This window comes from Alternaria infectoria (genome assembly GCF_024043175.1).
Source record: "Alternaria infectoria strain BMP 0036 chromosome Unknown scaffold_20, whole genome shotgun sequence".
Taxonomy (NCBI): domain Eukaryota; kingdom Fungi; phylum Ascomycota; class Dothideomycetes; order Pleosporales; family Pleosporaceae; genus Alternaria; species Alternaria infectoria.
In genome coordinates this window covers 428,239-447,540 of record NW_026250709.1, presented here as the reverse complement: position 1 = coordinate 447,540, position 19,302 = coordinate 428,239, and the positions used below count along the sequence as shown (strand labels likewise).

General features: G+C 51.6%; 7 protein-coding genes across 7 annotated transcripts; 2 read left to right on the top strand and 5 right to left on the bottom strand.

The window, feature by feature from the left end:
- Window positions 1-1,521: 1,521 nt before the first annotated feature.
- J4E92_009066 (uncharacterized protein) lies at window positions 1,522-1,971 on the bottom strand (the record flags this gene model as incomplete). The annotated part of the gene is made up of 1 exon (XM_051500415.1): window positions 1,522-1,971. One exon carries the CDS (start codon window positions 1,969-1,971, stop codon window positions 1,522-1,524), a length of 450 nt encoding a protein of 149 aa, XP_051349503.1.
- A 214-nt stretch (window positions 1,972-2,185) lies between these two features.
- On the top strand, window positions 2,186-3,498 carry J4E92_009065 (uncharacterized protein; the record flags this gene model as incomplete). Its single annotated transcript, XM_051500414.1, has 2 exons — window positions 2,186-2,525; window positions 2,594-3,498. 2 exons carry the CDS (start codon window positions 2,186-2,188, stop codon window positions 3,496-3,498), a joined length of 1,245 nt encoding a protein of 414 aa, XP_051349502.1.
- A 228-nt stretch (window positions 3,499-3,726) lies between these two features.
- J4E92_009064 (uncharacterized protein) lies at window positions 3,727-4,572 on the bottom strand (the record flags this gene model as incomplete). Its single annotated transcript, XM_051500413.1, has 1 exon — window positions 3,727-4,572. One exon carries the CDS (start codon window positions 4,570-4,572, stop codon window positions 3,727-3,729), a length of 846 nt encoding a protein of 281 aa, XP_051349501.1.
- A 737-nt stretch (window positions 4,573-5,309) lies between these two features.
- On the bottom strand, window positions 5,310-6,380 carry J4E92_009063 (uncharacterized protein; the record flags this gene model as incomplete). Its single annotated transcript, XM_051500412.1, has 1 exon — window positions 5,310-6,380. One exon carries the CDS (start codon window positions 6,378-6,380, stop codon window positions 5,310-5,312), a length of 1,071 nt encoding a protein of 356 aa, XP_051349500.1.
- Window positions 6,381-6,667: 287 nt separating this feature from the next.
- On the bottom strand, window positions 6,668-10,884 carry J4E92_009062 (uncharacterized protein; the record flags this gene model as incomplete). Its single annotated transcript, XM_051500411.1, has 5 exons — window positions 6,668-7,778; window positions 7,830-8,842; window positions 9,238-9,688; window positions 10,107-10,463; window positions 10,514-10,884. The coding sequence occupies 5 exons, from the start codon at window positions 10,882-10,884 to the stop codon at window positions 6,668-6,670; spliced, it is 3,303 nt and encodes a 1,100-aa protein (XP_051349499.1).
- Window positions 10,885-11,307: 423 nt separating this feature from the next.
- On the bottom strand, window positions 11,308-12,527 carry J4E92_009061 (uncharacterized protein; the record flags this gene model as incomplete). The annotated part of the gene is made up of 2 exons (XM_051500410.1): window positions 11,308-12,429; window positions 12,519-12,527. The coding sequence occupies 2 exons, from the start codon at window positions 12,525-12,527 to the stop codon at window positions 11,308-11,310; spliced, it is 1,131 nt and encodes a 376-aa protein (XP_051349498.1).
- A 1,572-nt stretch (window positions 12,528-14,099) lies between these two features.
- J4E92_009060 (uncharacterized protein) lies at window positions 14,100-18,600 on the top strand (the record flags this gene model as incomplete). Its single annotated transcript, XM_051500409.1, has 5 exons — window positions 14,100-15,598; window positions 15,675-16,165; window positions 17,575-17,925; window positions 17,973-18,159; window positions 18,222-18,600. 5 exons carry the CDS (start codon window positions 14,100-14,102, stop codon window positions 18,598-18,600), a joined length of 2,907 nt encoding a protein of 968 aa, XP_051349497.1.
- Between the last annotated feature and the right edge of the window lie 702 nt (window positions 18,601-19,302).

The following is a 19,302-nucleotide window of genomic DNA, read 5'->3' as shown; positions in this document are numbered from 1 at the left end:
TAATTTGCAAGATAGACTGAGGGAGAAAGCCTCGTCGACGCCCGGGTTGCCCTATTCCCTTTGTCATGAACAGTAGCCCACCATGCCCGAAGATAGCGCCGCGACCAACTCATGGGAAGAGCAACTTGTGGTGATGTTCCCCTAAAATGGACGTCGACCGTATCATCGCAATCGGTTGGGAGCGTGTGTAGTCGTCATCGGCGTTACCTAAACAGCAGAAGGCTTGAACAGGCGCTAAACCTTTGGTCAGCATGGTATTGTATAGGTGTTATAGGCGGAAACTTTACAAGAGCACCCTTGACCATCAAACGAGCAAGCCAGAGTAAGAAGACGAGCGGATATGCGATCAGGCGAACCACCATCAGTATCCAGGGCACGACGATGGAAACTGCTACCAGAATGCCGGAGGACGATGTCAAGGCAACGATGGCTAGTAGAGCATCCGCCACCGAGGGCTCGCACAACTGGTGCAGAAATTTTCGCAGCTCAGTCACGGCACCAGCTGTCTTGAAAGCAATAACCCAGGCTTGCGTTGCCAAGTCTCGAGCTCGATGTCCGAAGTAGACTACATTATGGGCAAACGAGGTTACTCGATCAGTGATGGAGGCCATGAGATTGGCGATCGGCATTGCGGATTCGACGAAAGAAGGTGGCGCTATGTTCACGATCATGTTGGAGCCTGCGAAGACCTGACGCGCGGTTAGGGCCAATTGCGAATCTTGATAGAAGGGTCTTGAGCTACTTACCACATTGCGCAGACTAGCGGGCCACGATGCCAAGTCGCTGGGGCAAGCGTTTGCGATTGGGAAGTGGTCAAAGTACGCCATGGTATGCTCAGACATGTCGAAATGCTTGTCGATTTGGCGCACTATGACATCTGCGTAGCAGTCCATAGTCACCGCGATGGCGGCTATGGCACCTCCCATGATGATGAGGGTAGCTTTCGTGGAAGGCATTGTACAGAGCTGAGTACGGTTCGTTGGGGGTAGCTGAGTCGATCTAGTTCGTGCGTACGATGGTTGTGATGGGGAAGATGTTGCAAAGTAGTAGCCGGCTCCGCGACAAGAATGGAAAAGCAGACACGAAGCAGTACACATATATTCTTGTAACTCAACTACTTGCTTGTGAGCAATCAAATCCCCTGTTTGAGCAGCGTCATTGACCCCGCCGCCGACAACTACGTGGCTCTCTGTAGCTACCCGTACGTACAAAGCAATCCGATACATTTTGCGGGGCTGTCTCGTTCATGTCGCAAGCCATCCCGTGACAAAGTAGACGGGCCCAGGGTGACCGTCATGGGACGCGGTAGCAAGGCGAATATCAAGAGAGTTCTTTGGCGCAGATTTGGTATATGTGGCGATGGTACGATCACGAGCGACTCCATTCAGAACCGTATAGGACATGACGAGTGTTGAGGCACGGAGTTGATTGTGTGATCATCTGGGCAGCTGCACGATGTCAGGGTGCTGTTGCTTCGCGCCGCATGGAAACTTACATGCCGGTTTCGGTGGTCATTGGCCCCTACGGACGGATGTCAAAGCCTTCATCCTGCGCTGAGCTCTGATCCCGCTCTGAGCCGTCTTCACGCTGGTGCGCTTGGAACTCAGCCCCAGTAGGTGTAAGCGAGTCTTGACCGCCTCGGGGTGCTGCCGTAAACTCTGCGAAAACGGCCTTCCATTGATGAGCCCACCGTTGGAGTTCCTGTAACTGATCGTACTCCTCTTCCTCCTCTTCCGGCATGAATGGGGTACCCGGGTCCTCACCCAAGTCCTTTTCTGTAGCTTCTTTTACAAACAATTCCACTGCTTCGTAGAGGATTTTGTGCTGTGCTTGGAGCGCCTTGTGGTCGTTCCTCAGCTTTGTTGTTTCTGCTCGGAGCGCGTGAATCTGGTTTTCGGGTTCTGCGTCGGTCCAGCCGGGGCGCACGGGGCAGGGCGCCCACTGCAGATCAGCTGCGCTGTCTTTGGACATGGTGAGTGAGCAAAGCTGCTACTGGTCTTCTTGCGTCGGCGTGCGGTGCTGGAGAGGAAGGGTGAAGGGTGAGACACATCCATGGATCTTATGCATTTATGCTTGTGAATTTCCACCCGCTACATTACCTACATCATCCTCGGGGTCATCGTGTGACGCTGCGGTCCACCACGTACCTAGGTAGTTACACCACTTTCGACCTCTGTTGGGAATCATGCCACCACATCCTGACGAAATACGGAGGCGGCTCCTCGCCGCTGGGGCACTGCAACACGAACAGAGCGCTCCGCGGTCACCTCTGCGCAAGCAGAAATCATACGAGCCCGTCACGGCATTACCTAGCAGTCAACAAGCGCCCAAATTACGATCACGCAGCGTGGCGCATCCGACAGTTAAGAGTGAGCCTGGCTTGAATACCTTTGGCCAAGCAATCAATGCCTTCGCTCGGTCAAATGACGTCCAGCATACAACATCGTCCAACAATGCACGAGAAGGAACTGCCTTTAACGGGACTTTTGACAACCCTAGCAATGTCCGGGGCACGAATGCTGAGGGTATGTTGAACTGCTTCCTACCAGATCGCTCGCCTACGCACATACAGTCCTGATATTAATCAAAGTAGGCAACGTTTCGTACCCAGAGTTTTCCGAAGAAGCTCAGCAAGCCCTTGTCGTTTGTACTCCCAACCACCCTGCACGTCTCCACCGACGGACCGCTCGCCTCTCTTTGAAGCTCTGGATGAAAATCGCACTTGGTGGTCTTCTCGTCGCCTTGCCATTCAAGCTATGGGATGCGAGCCCGTCATTCTCCTGGCAATCTAAGAAGCCTGTGCTCTCTGATGAGTGGAGGCTAGAGCGCTTGAACGGTTACTTCGGAGCTGCTGCGAGCATCGACATGCCATCTCTTGATGGAGACACAGCCAGCGCAGTCCGAGCGGCTAACAACTCGATCGAGCTGGCCGCCGCTGCAGAATACCATGCTGCGTCGTACATGTACTCCAGCCTATCCGAACCCCTCCGAAAGGCTAGCCCACACCGTCGCCAACCCCCAGAGGCCTTGACAAGCCTAGCGCACGAGATAGAGGAGCTGTCGCGGCGCGCGAGTGTTGCCGTAGAGTCGTTCCATGTTGCGCAGAGCTACATGAGGGACGCCCGGGATGCGACCCGCGTACGCCAGGACGCTCAGGCATCTCTAAAGGCAGCTTACGAGGCTGATGCACGGAATCCAAGAAAAGCTACGGCGGAGCTTGGGGCAGCTGATGAGGTTCTCCAGGGGTTCGAAACACGCATCTCCGCTCTTGGCAACCATGACAAATCTATTGGTGCTTTGCTGGACGTTGTTGGCAAGCAGGCTCAGTTGTGGGGAAAGTTTCTGGACGCTTTGCAGCAAATGCGTGGGGATGTATCCGTTTGGCAGGAAGCCAATAGGCTTGCGACGGTGCCAGAGTACAACAAAGTCGTCGGCCGGTTTTGCGGTATCACTCCGAGCGTTCTTGGCGCCGTCGAGGTACGGATATGTCGGGAGTGACCGCGTCAGAGAGGTCTTTGTTGTTCAAAAGGTGGGGAACACGGATTTTACGATGGGCCGGTTGCATTGCGGGCGAGATACCAACAAGGCACGACCATGTAATACTACCAAGCTGTGGCGCGCCAAACATTGCATTCCAAATACACTACTTTGATATCACAACCTCTGCTCAAGACGGTATGGATGCTGCCAGAAAGGCTAGATGACTACCTAGAGCTAAATATCAAATCAAATGTCTACCCAAGGCTCCGGGACACATTGGACGAATCGACCGTACAGCCTGTCGCCCTGCACAATGAAATCATCTTGAGCAAGAACTCCTTTCGTCTCCGCGTCCTTGGCCTTGGACTCAAGATACTGACCTAGCTGAACGTGACGACCATGTCGTACAAGTCTTGCTGCCTGCCTTCGATAAGTACTTGCTCGGCGGAACCGCTCGCTTTGCGAAACGCGACTCTGCAAGAGACCCCCCATAGAGACATCAAAGCCGTTGACAGACTGCAGACAGAAGCCAAGAGGTGATGCCATCTCAGCATAGCGCTTCGCAGTGTCTCGCCAGGTGCGGTCCTGCCAATGCCAGTTCAGTTCCGCGACTAGGGATCCGCCCGGGAAGAGCGCTTGTTTCCAACTGCTGAGCCAGCCTGCCATGTTGATATCGGTCGTTAGCTCAAGCATACCAATGCAGATGAGCGTGTGGACAGGACTTCGGAAGTAGGCTGCGAGCACCGAACCAGGTAGATTGTGACGATATTCGGGCTTCCACTGGAAGGTTGTGTCTGTGAAGACGCCGCCTCTGGCTGTAGTCCGAGACCTTTGGGTGAGTAGAAAGGCACGGCCTGTGGGGTTGCGCCCATTGTCGATATACTCCTGTATGACGGCTCTGATGCCTTGTCGTCTGCCTTCGCAAATGATGAGTAGCGTTTCTGACGGACTGGCATCGACAGTCGTGAGGAGATCGAGCTCCCTGTGGAAGACTCCGGAGAACACAGGCTCGGGAAGCAGAGTTTCATCAGCGGCGTAGTTGATGTCGCGAGGGCGGGATACGCTGGTGGGGATGGCTGCGTTGGATGCCATGCTTCTCGTGGTGTGGCGTTAGTGGCAGTGTAAAAGTTGTTTTATGGCTGACAGGAAATGACGATGCTAGTTGGCAAGTATAGGAAGTTTGTTTCTCCAGCACGTAGAGACGGGAATGCTCTATACTCTTCTACTACCTACGTGAGACATCCTCCTGTCTCGATCTTCAACTTTGGCCTGCCGTATCCTGAGACTCGCTGAGTCTGATACGTACCTACATGACTTGTCTGGCTGAGATAAAGAAACTTGACCCGTCCATGGTGCTCAGACAGTGGCCAGTGATCCTGTCATGTCATCTATCCCATAGTACTATGATAGCACAGAGAAGACATGCCAATGATGATTTTAGCAAACCAGGCAATCTGTACGCAACAAGATACGCGTGGTCAAGAATGATGGTGTTGTTCGCCTGGCGTGAGGCCACTGCGGTCGCATTGTCGTACAAAGGGCTCGAGCTCAGGATCAAACAACGCTAGCGGCTCCATTGGCCGGCTCTCGCGAACAGAACGACGGTACGTGGTTCGTATCACCATATCAAGCCTTGAAAGCAAAGAGCGCAGAAAGAATAGAGTAGTAGCACACGTGGATAACGCTTTCTATTGACGCTGCAAATGGATCCCTACTATTCTATGTCCACTACTCGCTGGGTAAGCATCTCAGCCCCACCGTCACCACGAGTGTTGACAACCTAATGTGACACAGGTCCTCGCTTCCATAGTCCACCATGTCACCGTCTTCTACATCTCTCGGACGTCGGCGGGGATGTCGCGATCCCAGAATTGGGTCGTGTCAAGAAACACTTGTAGCTTACCCGCTCTCAAGCCTTTCATATGCTGAGCAAAACGTTGGAGCCAAACTTGCGTAACCGACGTCATCAGTCCCTTTTTGCCTGTTGGATCAAGCGCAACCGTCAGCTTCTTTAGACAAGTCCCTGAGAGAAGATCCAGGTTCCACTTCTCAATGAACTCCTCGACCCCGTCAGCTCCCTCTTTGTCGGGTATCATCTCTTCGGCTCGGATGCCGATCGCTATCTCTTGCATGTTTTGGCACGCCTCAAAGAGCCACACCCAGGCTCCGGGAACGGCCCTGGAGAAGCCAGGGATAGTGACCTTGAGCACGTGATCTGAACCCCAATCATGATGCTGAGGCCAACATTGATGCACGAGCATGTCATGAAAGGCTGTTCGCTCTTGCTCAGCCCTGAACTTGTAAACGTCCCCAACAAAGACAAAGTTCACGGTCTCTAGCCACAGCGCCACGATCGCGTGAGAGTCTTTCGTTTCGTCCCGGCACGCTGCTGGGAGGACATTGGGACATTTTACTGATTTATCGAATACAAGGCAAAGCACCTCCAAGTCAGTTGGTTGACTGGTAAACTTGAGTAAAGGCCTTTTACCGACAGTGGTTCGCTTCGTGGAGTGCATGCGAGCGTATTGCCAGTGTTTTGATACTATGACTTCGGCTTCGCTTGGTTCGTGAGTGGCCTGTGAGGGGTCTGGACCGGTCGGAGTCTGCTCACGCTCAACCCCATCCATGGTATCAAGGTTTCCGTCGATAGTTGTATCGTCCGCAGTTCTCAAGGTCTCATTGAGCGGGGGGGGCGTGCAGTCATCGATGCGCTCCTTCTGTTCGTCGTCTTTCTCGCCCGTGTACGTATTGTGCTCCCGCTTGACCTTCTTCGACAATCCTTCAAGGCTTTCTGGCTCATCATGTTCTTCTCTGTCTCCTGCTCGGGCTGGCGGCTTGGTGTCTTCGTAAGCTGGTAATGATGTGCCTTCTGATAGCCTTCTTTTGGTAGACATTGCCATGGTGAAATGGTAGATAATTAGGAAATGGAAACTTGGTGGACAGTGTTTCGTATTAAAAGAGGCTCGGTTTGCTCTCCGGTCTTTGTTCGAGATAACGTGAAGCTTCTAATCATCCTACAAACATGTTGCGAAATTTCGTAGGCACTCAATGTATCCATGTGTAGTAGCGGGATATGGGGGTGGAGAAAGATCAATGTTGGTCTAGCTATTGGTAATGCGTGTACATGTAGACAGTTGCGGACGAAATACCGTTCAAACTCCGTTTCGCCTGTCGTGGCTGACTTCTCTTACACCTCATTCTCCTCGTCTCCAACTTGCGAGCCATCGATCGGGTGTGCCGCCAAAAGTTGCCGGCCTTCTACGCTAGCGTGGTAGTCGGCCAGGCGCTGATGTAGGTCTTGGATAGTCACACGAAACTTGTGTGGCTCTCGTATCGCACCAGGGGGAAATGCAAAGCTCGCGACACCTGAACATGCATCCAGAAGCTCCCACACATCAGACCATTGAGATTGAGGCGCTGTCTCTTCAAAGATCATCGGACCAAGAGTGGAGAGGGTGTAGTCTGCTAAAGTGTACCGAGTGTGAAGTTGCTGCGCAAGCAAAGGACTCCGGCTCAAGTAATCCGTTCTCGTACTCTTTCCGAGGTCAACCTTGTACTTCTGACGATGTTCCTCTGATATGCTGACGTCGTCGGAAGGTATCGCTATAAGTGGGCCAAGAATGTCCTTGCCATCTCTTCCGAACATGTCGAAGAACAAGACTTGACATTCAGTCCACGCATCTAGCCGTTTAAACTCGAACGGAGTGAGGATAGGGCCACGAGATGACCCAGCTTTATATTTTGTAATGGCGTAGGTAAGTACAACGGGCGTAGACGGGCCAAGGTCGCTGAGTGACAGGGGCGGTATCTTGGTTCTGAGGTATGTCTCCGCATCGTCTTGCGTCCATTGGTAGCGACAGAAAGCGAAGTTGGGCATGGGAAACTGTGGGGACAACACTACCAGGAGACCCTTTCTCCGTAACGCACATTGCGTCATGACACCATGGAAGAATTTACGAGAAAACCATTTGCTGTCACGCGGTCGTACGCTATTGACCTTCCGATCTGGTGTGGGGGTTTGGCTGTAGTCTTCTAGAACTTGGGGTCGCGATGGCCTCTGAGACCTGCGTGGGCTTGGGTATCGCTGCACTATTTGCTGGACGAAGCTTACCCAGTCGCCCTGCACGTCCATGCTCGAGTGAAAGTGGCGAAACCTGTCTTTATCGAGAGTAACGTGTAATTCCAGCGAGGTATACAGCGTATCAGAAAGCTCACATTCAGGAATGAAGTAGAATTCCTTGCTCAGAACTTTGGTGCTCGACTCAGTGTAGCGGAACTCGTACCACAGGAAGTCAAACCTTGGCTTGATTAGTGTTAAGAATTAATCTTGAACGCGAGGGAATCCTTACCGTTCGGTATCGGTAAAGTACCAATGTGTACCGATGTTTCCAGTCCGACCTATCGCAATTTTCGTGTTGTGGCGTGCTCTTTGCACTGCGTCGATCTTGTACTGTACAAAGACCTGCCTGCGAGTTGGCGTAGGAGGGCAGGATGGGAGAAGCAATTTAAAGTCTGCTAGTCTTGGTTGCAGGTTGACAAAGTCAAAGTCCATGTCGATGTGGCTAGTAGTCTTAGCTACGCGTATGCCCCTCCAAATATCGACGAGGCCGATGAATCCTGTTGCGTGCTGGGTACTCTCTTCGGGCATCAAGTACTTGTTGGTAGTAACAGTACTTGGTCGCCACTGCGGAAAACGAGTGTTCGTATACGGGTTTGCGTAAACACTTTCCGGGTCCATAACACATGCCCGAATGCGGGAAATGGCCTCGGTGAGAAGGGCTATGGGCATGCGATAGGGAGCATTGCAGGGACTGAGGAATCGATAGGACTCGGGACCAACGATAGACTTGCGTGACAGGTTGACTGCGACATAACGGCCTGGATCGTCCCCAGCAGTCAGACTTCCAGCATAGTAGTTTGGGTAGAGTTCGACAAATCCGGGGTTCGCTGCGCACATGCAGATGTAGAACTGGACCAGATTCCGTTGCTTAAGAGCAGTAACGTAGATCTGATTTTGAGCGCTGCCAGATTCTTTGCCTTTTGCGTCAAAGAGTGTGAGTGCCATGCATTCGTCTCCACTAGCGGTGTCAAGCTCGTTGTGAAGCTCGTTGTACAATTGATCCAGCTCCCAGAATCGCTCACTGTATGTGCCGCCCAGAGGCGAGTTTTGTGTGCCGCAGTCAATAGCGCCATCAACCGGGGCAAATTCGAACGAACGGACGGCACGAGGGTGCTCGATCAATGCATCGAAAATCTCGGCCTCGTGACGTGCTCCCTTATTCTGAACGATGAGGGGATGTAACCGATCAAGAAGGGAATGACCCGCCATGGCCTGTAGATGTAGTTCGACCTGGAAAGTCCTCTGCCAACGCAAAGAAAGGTTCAGGAAGCAGGAGCGAGAGGAGGCAAACACAATCTATTTGGATTCACTATCTATTAACGATGACCGTTAGGGTCAAGATACCCGTAGACTTGGATCTGTGTGTCATCTAGACTCACCCCCGTGGTACAAAGGCCGAGCTTCGCGGGCACGCAATCGATGCTTTGAGTGGAGATGCATGGTCGCTTCCGCAACGTTTCCAGGCCTAGCATAGTGGATGCAAGTCGTTTCCGTGTTGACGTAAGCGCGCAGCTTGGCCGTACAATCGATTGGAAGTGGCGGGTAATGTGCTGTTGATAAGACTGGAGGTGACGAGGGCGATTGGGAATGAGGAGAAAACCCAAGCGATCGTTACGGCCAAGCTGAAGCAGTGTCACCTGAGAGACCTGCATGGCCACCCGCTGAAGGTCCACACTCGGGCCTTCGTCAATTGAAGCCGCGCGTATCCGTGTGCCGTGCAACGACGCATTTCGAACCCACAAGGTTCCGTCGGCTTCGTGGATGAAGAGAGTAAAATGCAGCTCGCTAATATCGACCAAGGCAGTTGAAGAAAGGGGAAGTTGATAGTGTTTGATTCGCGAGCTGCCAAACGTGAACGATCTCCGGCCTGCAAAGGCCGCAAACGACAGTTTGATGAGACGCTGGTGTGTGCGCGCGAGTAGGCCCTCGGGCAAGACGTTGTCAGTCCAGTCAGCGTATTGGGCATTTGTACCCTGATCAACGCTTCTGCGCGCATCTTCTGACAGAGGGATGAGTACAGCCACGACGTTGGTGTTAACGTAGCCGAAGTCCATGGCTGTTGATATCGCATGCAGGGCTTCCTGATCTCTAGGTGTACATCCTATATGTATTATGTTCTCGAACGCTACCAGGCCCATGTCTTGTACCTGTACCAGGTCTATGAGCACTTCGTCGAGACAACAAGTCTCAGTCTCAGTCCACACTATTGACAGGCTGATCACTTTCAGTGGACTGCCCGCGCCTTCTGGCGTTTGTCTTCCGCTCTCCGCGCCGGTGGCCTTTGACTCGGCCGTCCACTGCCAACACGAGGGAAAGCTGCCCTGCATGGTCTAGGCTCGCACCCGTGCCAAATGGTATCCTGGGCTGTGAATGCAACGGCCGCGGAAGGATCGCGAAAAGCTCGCCAGACGTGAAGTTTGAAGGGCGACAGGTCTGTTCTACGGCATTGTATAAGTCCTCAAGACTAGTGTGGCGATATGGTGTAAAGGCGTCCCAAAGTTTGTACGAAGGGTCGTCTTTCCACAGACCCGGAAATGTCTCGAGCTGATGGCTGCGATCCGCACCGGACGGATTCCGCTTCTTCGGGTTCCATAGTTGGACAATCTCTTCGAGCTGTTGGTTCTGTAGAAGGTAAATGTAGGTAGAAGTTACGATGATGACGTATGAGTCGTGTTCGGTTTTGTAAAGCGGGTACGTCTTGTGCGCTGCGACCTGAAAAGCACTGATGGGAACCGCGTGCGATGGTCGATTGTTAAGGTAGTCGCTGGCCATGTATCGGGTGCGTTGGGAACTCTGCTCGAAGTTGGCGACGCTCTGCGCACTCCATGCGAAATTCATGTAGATGAGAGCTGGAAAGGACGGCCTATAAGTTGTTACTGCCGGCCAGTCATCGAGAATACCAGCTGCACTCACCCTAGGCTAGAAGCGCTGTGACGCTCAGCCACCTTGCTCGCCATGTCGCGATTGGGGAGATGCTGGAAAAAGCCTCCGGATCCGACCTTGCTGATCCGTGACGACTGCTTGGCCCTCTCTTCGAAATCTGCATTTGTGTCCGGCGATCTATGGCTGGCGGCCAGTTCGTTCAGTGCGAGCGCGAGCAGCTCGTTAACCGGTAGCGCGCGGGCGTTGGTAGCGTCTGGAGTCTTGTCGCAGATGATGAGTCCAATGAAGCTCTGGAGCGGAGTGAAGTTGGACACGTATCGCACGGTTCCGCTAGGTAACTCTCGGAGCATAAGCTTCGTCGCTTCCTTTTCAGCAACTCCATGCGTGTGTACAGTAGCCATTGCATGGGGCGAAGACTGATAGGTGGTGGTTCTTGGTGGGAGTATCACTGCGACTGTGAGCGGTGCGCGACCGGGCAGCCTCGGTAAGAGTGGCGTGGCCCAAGCGTCGCTCGGGGGTCACCTGGGCAGGCATTCACGAGCGTTCACGAGCAGGGATGCAGTAAGAATGAACAGAGTGCGCCTTTGACTCAAACTGCGGTCTGGTCCTGGTTCAGGCTGGTCGTTGAGATGGTACTTTGGTATACGGTAAAATTGCGATGGCTTTGATTACCTCCCGAGGTCCCATCCTGACACCTACATAGTGTATACCGTCGCATGCAACAATAACGCGATGAATTCAGAAAACATTTGCAAAGTACATAACCCACTAATTACGTCCTCATATGCACTTGTTCACCCATAACTTGTCAAAATTCTCTTCCCCTAGTCTCGAGCGCTATCGCGTGCGTCTTTCTCCGTGATGATAACTGCTCGTAAGCGTCGCAAACCTTCACGAAGCTCCTCTTTCCTCTTTACCTGCATCGAATCGCCTCCAGTAAGATTGTTGAGCTTCGAAGACAAGTCGTCTATGATAGGGCTTAGGATTTTGTCTTGTATGGCTTGTCGCATTACCACGTATGTCTGGTCGGCTTCGACATCGCTATTTCCTGCGGCGGTGTCTCGCTGGTTGTTTGCATTGCTACCGGCATTCGCATCACCGTCCTGCTGGTTGTTACTCTCTTGAGTGCGACTAGGTGCAGTCTGCAACCAATTCCCAGTAGGATCTAACAGCTTGCAGTCCCCCCGCGCAAGTAGGCAGGAAACCTGATCCAACGCGATGGCTAAGGGGAGGCTGATCGGTTGGAGGCCTTCTATTATGGACGGCCAAGGTCTTCTTAACCCATATTCGTCCACGGGTAGCTCTGGAAGAATCTGACCTAGCATCATGTTTCTTTCGCATATTTCCTTGTGACGCTCAATCTCTTCCTCGTCCCACAGCGTCTCACGAGCGGCCAGCAACCACGTCGCATTACCTTCGACACCGGGTCTTAAACCGGGTATGATCTGTTGGAACCATGGGAGCTGCTTGCCTTCTTTGCGGTAGCGATTTATCTCAGCAACAATATGCTCTGAGTCAAGACTGTCTCTTAAGAGATGGTAAAGCATCTGCTGATGTTGACTATCCGATCCCAGCGATGAAGTGCGAGGACTGAGTAGCCTGGTTTGTTCAACCCTGGACAGAGTCTCTGTCATCGGCGGATGTAGGATGGTCTGGGTCTGCTTAAGGTCATCGGCGGAGCCCTGTTGGAAGTCTTCGTCACTGCCATCTTGGAAATCTGGTTCGAAAGCACCTGAATCTGCACCTGAGCCTGAGTCAGCCCAGGACAGTGCTTCGGCCATCTTAGTTGTTGTCTGCTGACGTTGTGAAGCAACTTTGCGAGGTCGTTTCGAGGCCTGTGGCGATTCATCTGGTGAAGCAGATCGACGAACTCGTTTTGATACGCGATTACGATCTTGAGTGACGTTTGCAAGTGAGGTTGTCGCTACTGTGGGAGTCTTATCGCCCTAGGCTAGCGTTAGTGTAATCAATGGAAGCCGGAAGTGCTACAAGTGCCGTTTTGAACGTATGGAATGATTTGCATATTGTACAATACTCTATCCATGTGTCTGATGTCGTTCTGTGTAGCTCTCCAGCTTTGCGTTCACCGCAGGTCCCGCAGAAGCGTCCGACATTGCTCACCTCTTCTTCTGTGGCGTTTCCATCCTCTTTGTGTGGACCCTCCGCAATGCTACTAGAATTGGCGTTGTTCTTAGTAGACATCTCCGAGGTTGCTTGTTGGCGGACTGTTTTGGTACTCGTAAAAATGTGGGAGTTCTGGCTAGAAAAGATTAAATCAATGGGAAAGCAAATGTTGACAAAAGAATCACGTTCAAAGGTAAAAACTGTTTGCTATTTCTTTCAAAGTACACTGATTGAAACCCTGCGGGACTGTAACTAGTCTACGCACGCGCAATTTAGAATCTACTACCTGTAGAAAGGCATAGATAACACGAACTTAAGCTTCCCGACTGTCAACTTCGATTGGGGCGGCAGATATGGCTTTCAAGGCGCGAGGCTGCGCGAGCGCGACGTCATTGCGCTCGCTTCGCTTGCGACGCTGCACCTTGCCCGTTGTGCAATCGTCGAGAATTCTCACGTTCCTCGCCAAGGCTCAGCTGGCAAGCTGACACGAGCGTCGTACACTCCCCTCCCTGGTACGGGTACCTAGCGTTGTTTTCTCTGTTCTTAGATTCTAATTTGCTAAAGCCCTTGTTGTGGCCTTTGCAGCCCTTGCGAGGGGCTTCGCTATTGCTTTGGAGTGGCTCGGCAAGAACCTCAAAAACCACGCCAGGCACCCGTACCAGGGGGGGGGGGGGGGGGGAGTGTATGCACCTACCGCGGGCGCAGCAACGTGCCTACTGTAAGCAGGCCCACTCTGGTCTGCCAATCGTAGGGGGTCGCAGCCGCCGGTGTAAGCTTGTGTGACCCAAAACTAGGATCACCCACTGCTTTCGTACTAGTCATAACAGCCTGCCCAGGTGAGATGCGGAAGCACTTGGGCGACAAACAAACTCCTTCCGCACGCCTATCGTTTCTCAAAACCCACTTCAGATCGACTGGACATTCGCATTACTTGGAGGAAACGCTACCCTCGTCGGTTATCCAGTAGTCTAATTTTGCTTCGAGCAACTTGCGGGCCACGATGGCACCCCCCCGTAGCATCGAGGACCGAATACCTTCTATCCTAGGATGGCTTTCGGAGAGCAATAGCTTCAAAACGCTTCACAAAGTGCTTATGGACAATCTCGGCAAAAACGAAATGACGATTGGGCTTATCCGAGGTACGATTATTTACTTCTATGTACGCACTATTCCTTGGGTGAAGGCTAACTTCCCAGGTGCTGAGAGTGCTAACGTCGATGGGGGATTGATCGTCGATCCACCTGACGGTTTCCCATTCACGGACCTCACCGCTGCACTTGAGTGGCTACGACAACATCAAAGCCTCCCCCTATCGGCGCCGCTGGAGATCTACAGACTCGATTCCAAATTCGGTTCTAGTCCCCCAAAGCCCGGGCAGTGGGTACCATACTACATGGTTACTGTTCCCGAATTTCCACAATATACGTGTATTGTACCAATGCGAAGTTGGCGTGGGATCTATAGGACAACGCACAGGTCCGGCGCAGACCGAATGCCACAAGGACGGTCTCGTCTGCTCTCCGACAATGAGCTCGTCTTCAGCGATGTGTTAGCGCCATACGCAGTACATGTAAGTAACCTGTACGAGGCTCTTACGCGTATTGTTGGTGCTGCGCGCCAGAAGATCGCGTATGTCAACCCCTCCAATGGAGTCGAATTCCATGGCTGGATGGTACCAGATCCAGACAAGACAGCCAACGGCGTACTCAAAATCACTTCCCGGAAGTACCACTTGTCTGATCAATCCATCGAACGTCTCCGAGACTTCATGAAGAACGTTCCTGGCCTGAAACTAATGTCCAATCCGATTGCCCCACTGGTATGCGATCTCTACTTATACGACGAGCAAGAAGACGTTTCTTACAACGTAGAGCACAAGGCTTACGGGGAAGAAAATCCCCACATCCCGCTTAAACCCCTGGACTCCGATTTCGACCTAAAGTTGAACTGGCACTTCCTCTTGGTCCAAAAGGGAGAAAGCCTTGCTATTCATACCAGGTCTGGCGGTGACTCGGCGGACACGACGGCTCGTCTCATCAGCATGGTAGAGGATGGAAGCTGCACAGACTTTGCTAGCATAATCAGGGAAAATGGACCACATGCCAAGGCGAGACTTCGCGAAAAGTGGAAGGAGGCCGACCTGTACGACGACACTGTCGACTTTGGACCCATAGCGAAGGGTGAAAACAGCGAAGGAGGAACTCCAGGTTCGCACCACTCTGCTATTGAAGTAGCTCTTATGGGTCTTGCATTTCGGGTTCATATCAACGAGCAGTGTTACAAATTACGCAAGCATGCATGCATACTCTTGCACAACCATCCCGCTGCTGATGCAGTCATGGTCGAACACGAATGGACCACCACAGATCAGGAGCTATACGAGGCTAGCGGCCTACTTCCCGTGTCACTAGTTGCGGGCGCAGCGGGTGCGAAGAGATGCATCCTACTCAAATTCATTCCGCACCACAGACCTGAGGCGGTCAAGTCGACTTCCGAGCTCTTCGAGCTAGCAGCCAACACAGGCTGGACGTTTCCTGTCTGTACCGCTCAAGACTTCGTATTCGTCGCGATGACGGGGGGGTTTGCTATGCCTGATCAGGTCCCCTGCTTAGACAACATCGCTCTTCTGCCTTCCTCTTTGACGACTATCCTCCCACAGTCAAGAGCCTGCGTAACATGCGAGGACAAATCTCGTGTCAGGGAATGGAATTGGGTCCGAACCACTATCGGGGGCTGCGAGCTCTCAAGGCCTAGCCGGGGAAAGCTTTTTTCCTTCCCTGCATCGCCGTACATCAAGTCTGAAGCCAAGCCTCTGAACAAGCTTTATACTCTCAACGATGGCTCCGTGCATGAGTTCTTTCATAAAGTCTTCAATGCGAATGACACGGAACTTACCACGAGTATACATGGCTCTTCTGGTCTGCTTCAGCGACAATGGAACCATGGGGATATGAAGCTCCACGATGACAATAAGGCTCACACAGCATTTCGGTAAGCTTCCTTCATTGAATCGGCGCAAAATCATCATTTTCGCTATCCTGTCCTATCCTGTGCTAATCATGAGCAGCCTGATTCAGCGTGTCCTCGTGGGTATGAGCTTGTCACGCACCCAGCAAAACCAACCTTTCGTCACCAATTATAACCAGGACTTCAGCAAGGTTTTCCTTCGACTCAAAGAGGAGAAGAACTGGTCTAATCATATCATCAAATCGTCTACGATGGCGGAGATGGTCAAGGTGAAAGACCGCGGAATCAAACTCCAAGAACTCGTCGAAAACTCGGGCTTGGCCACTGGAACTGTCAAAGTTTCCTGCGACGAGTGCCTTGGGGAAGACACATGCACATTCCTTCACCCGGAGATCGTGTACACCCTCCCAGACGCGGATTACTGTTGTGGAAAGTGCTATGAGCGTCGGCTCCACTGCAAGTTCACCAAACTCCCCGAGGATTTCTTGCAGAGTCTACGCACTTTACCGCTACTCCGAGCCCACGTACCTTGCCACGCTTGTTGGGAGAGCGGAAAATTGTGCGACAACAACTCCGGGTCGTGCAAGAACTGTGAATCATCCAGTCTAACCTGCGAGAGGGTTGCTTGTGAGGCTTATAATGAGTCGAGAGACAATTGGTTTTGTCCTCGCCATTGCGACAAAGCCCATTACAACGACGGTTACAGTAACGTTGTCGAGCACCCAAGACCACGGAGAGGCTACAATGCGCAAATTGCTGCACGAAAAGCAGTAATTGAGACAGATACACGTGTTTCCGTGTGCACTGAATGTTGGCGAAATCGGGGCGACAAACTGTGTACCAATGCCAAGATCTGTCCACCATGTACGATTCGAATCCAGAAAGGGGATGCGATTGCTTGCACGCGTATAAGATGCGCTGCGTACACGGAATGCTCGGTCGACAATTGCAAGTTCGCCCACCCTGCTCAACCGTTTGAAGCGGGCAGCCTAGTCAATTTTGAACCCTTTCCACGGAGACGATAGGGGGCTGTCTAGGCTCTATACAAGTAACAAGAGTACGCAACATGTGTTCTAAAACGCAGTGAGAGTGGATTTTCTGGGAGTAGCTGACCTGTGGATGGAATATGACGGTAACGTGGGCATAGTGATAAGATTAGAATGACTAGGTGTCTTACACACAGAGTTAGAGCTTGCATTTGGAACGAGTTAACAAGTAGTGATGTTATATAACATATAGTAGCGGTAATGCTCTTGAAGACTACTAAATAGGTCACTAGTCGCTGTATACTACAGCTTTATCATACTAAAATGCTATGCTCTTGTAACTTTCTCGTGCTTATTTGCAGTCTTAACATGTTCCCCTCTTCTAATTTACATCTAGATGTGCGGTGCGGTGCAGTACTTTAGTTCTTCCCTTTCGTTCTATAATACTGCGGTAACTGAACGCAAAACAAGCTACCTAGGTACTTATAACTTCTAAAATCTATATGTACTTACCTAATTAGGTCCTCTCAAAAAGGAAAGTATCTTCAATACAAGCTTGTAGTTTTGATCCTCTACTACACTTTTCGCGCGCATAAAATAGAAGCTTACCTTTAGCAGGGTGCGTGATTTGTTCGGAACGAGCAAACCGATCGTGACCACAACGCTGAAGCAGAAGGTTCTCGATCATTTTTCAAACTACTGGCAGGTGCGAAGGTCACAGGTTTGTAATATTGCGATATATTTAGAAGCTCTTCTCGCCCCTATCCTCGATTTAAGAGCGCATTCATTGTCAGCTGGATTTGGTACATACTCAACTGCCACTAATTTCTGGAATTATACAGCTTCCTGCACCCTCCATGGATAGAACCGGTCACCGAATCTGCCGAAACTGTAAGCGTCGTTGGGTGCAGCCTACGGAGGTCTACAAACAAGGGAAAAGGAAAGGTGAACAACAAGACAATTGCCGCGTATGCAAAAGTGATTGTAAAGCATCCGAATTCCCAGCCAATCTAGTGTTGACCAAGGATGAACTGAACTTCTCCAAGAAGCAACCGGAACTCGCAAGTCTCGAGAAACAGTGGCTTGATAGTCTCACGTCTGAGCAGGGTAGTGTGCTACTACACCCTTTCGCAACTATGAAAGCACTACCTCATGGTATGAAGAACTCCGGGATTTCTTACGCAACTCACGAAGTACATTGGGATGCTGTTGAAGAGAGATTACGAGACGTCTACTTGCTAGACCGCCTTTTCGTCGGCTTTGAAACACTCCAAAAGCATTACAAACCCCAGGAAAACACCGTTCACCCTATTGGTCTTCTTGCTGTGTCTCTCAACAACTGTGCGACTCGCAGTAGTCAGCCTTGTAAGTCCTGCTTACTATCTTCTGTCCACATTTACTAACTAAGACAGTTAAGATTGGCTGGCTTCAAGGAAAAGATTATGAGGGTATCGCAGGACCTGAAATCACCGGAGCTACAGCCGCACTATTCGTTGCCCTTGAGGCATGGTCATCTTTTGAAGAGGGGTGGTGGAACGCAGCCGCTCCGACACAGCGCCTTAAGAAATGCACAATGTGGGAAATGCCCATTCAGGATTGGTCAGTAATAGCTCGCGTGTCACAAACTAGTAATCATCGCTAACTAAGCGCTAACTTTTTAGCACAAAAGCTATCCTGATCCCATACACTGAGATAGCATCGTGCTCTTTCAATCACAGCGGGAGTTGCGTGGGCTCGCTTTCTCGCCAATCTCACGGATGCCTCTTGTGGGCTCGAAAGACCTATGACTATCAGAACGATGAAGGTGCGGGCGAATTGCTTATTCCGCGAGGTGGCGACTACACGACTATGGGCCAGTGTAGAACTAGCGCTGACATACTCACCGTCCTTGAAGAGGTGTTTCACGACCATCCCACAAAGGAGGAGTGGCAAACTTTGAAGTCTTCCATCCTTAATAGAATCCACGAGATTAGAGACCCTGGTGATAAGCTCCGGGAAAAGTTCCAAACATTGTTGAAGGAAGGCCGGTTACCTAGGTAGGGTTAATCGATTCTGTCAGGTCCCGGTCCCGATGGGCCAAGGCTGACTCAGCACCAGCCATAAATACCTCAGAATCGCTATCGTGGCTCAGTAGCGATTCGTCTACCAGGGGCGAGAAGTAAGATTAGAAGTCTGGGGGACGGTCTGGAAGTAGATGCTTGTCAACTTCTCGGCGAAGGTTCTGTCTATTAGACAAAGGTGATGCCAGAATAGAGGAGCAATCTATCGAGTGAGAGTTATGAGGTTTAGCATGACGCTGTTGAAAATGTCTGAATAATTCAGTCATCGCTGGGTGGATAAATGGGCGGGTAGCGGGGTCATGGGAATTGAGTCCGGGCGAGCTTCAACACGCGGCTCGGCGGTATCGGCCTAAGATAAGTGATATTTCATTGATTGAAACCACAATTTGTGTCTTTCTTTCACAAGGTTTTATAATTACACAGCCATTCAGTTTGTAACACGTGCTTGGGAACTTAAGAAGCTTCCAATCGGACTAAACGACGAAGAACCTTGCAAGAGCCACAGTCTTGAGCCTACTTCTCCGAAACAAACACCAAAACACAGTCACGCCAAGAAGCGAATCCGAAGCGCTAGCCTGGGTGCGACGGTACAAGGCAGCAGGTCTGACCCAGACGACGATCAGACAGTGGCCCCAGGACGTGCGCGAAAGCGCCGCCGGACTCGTAAAAGCATCCGTGACGA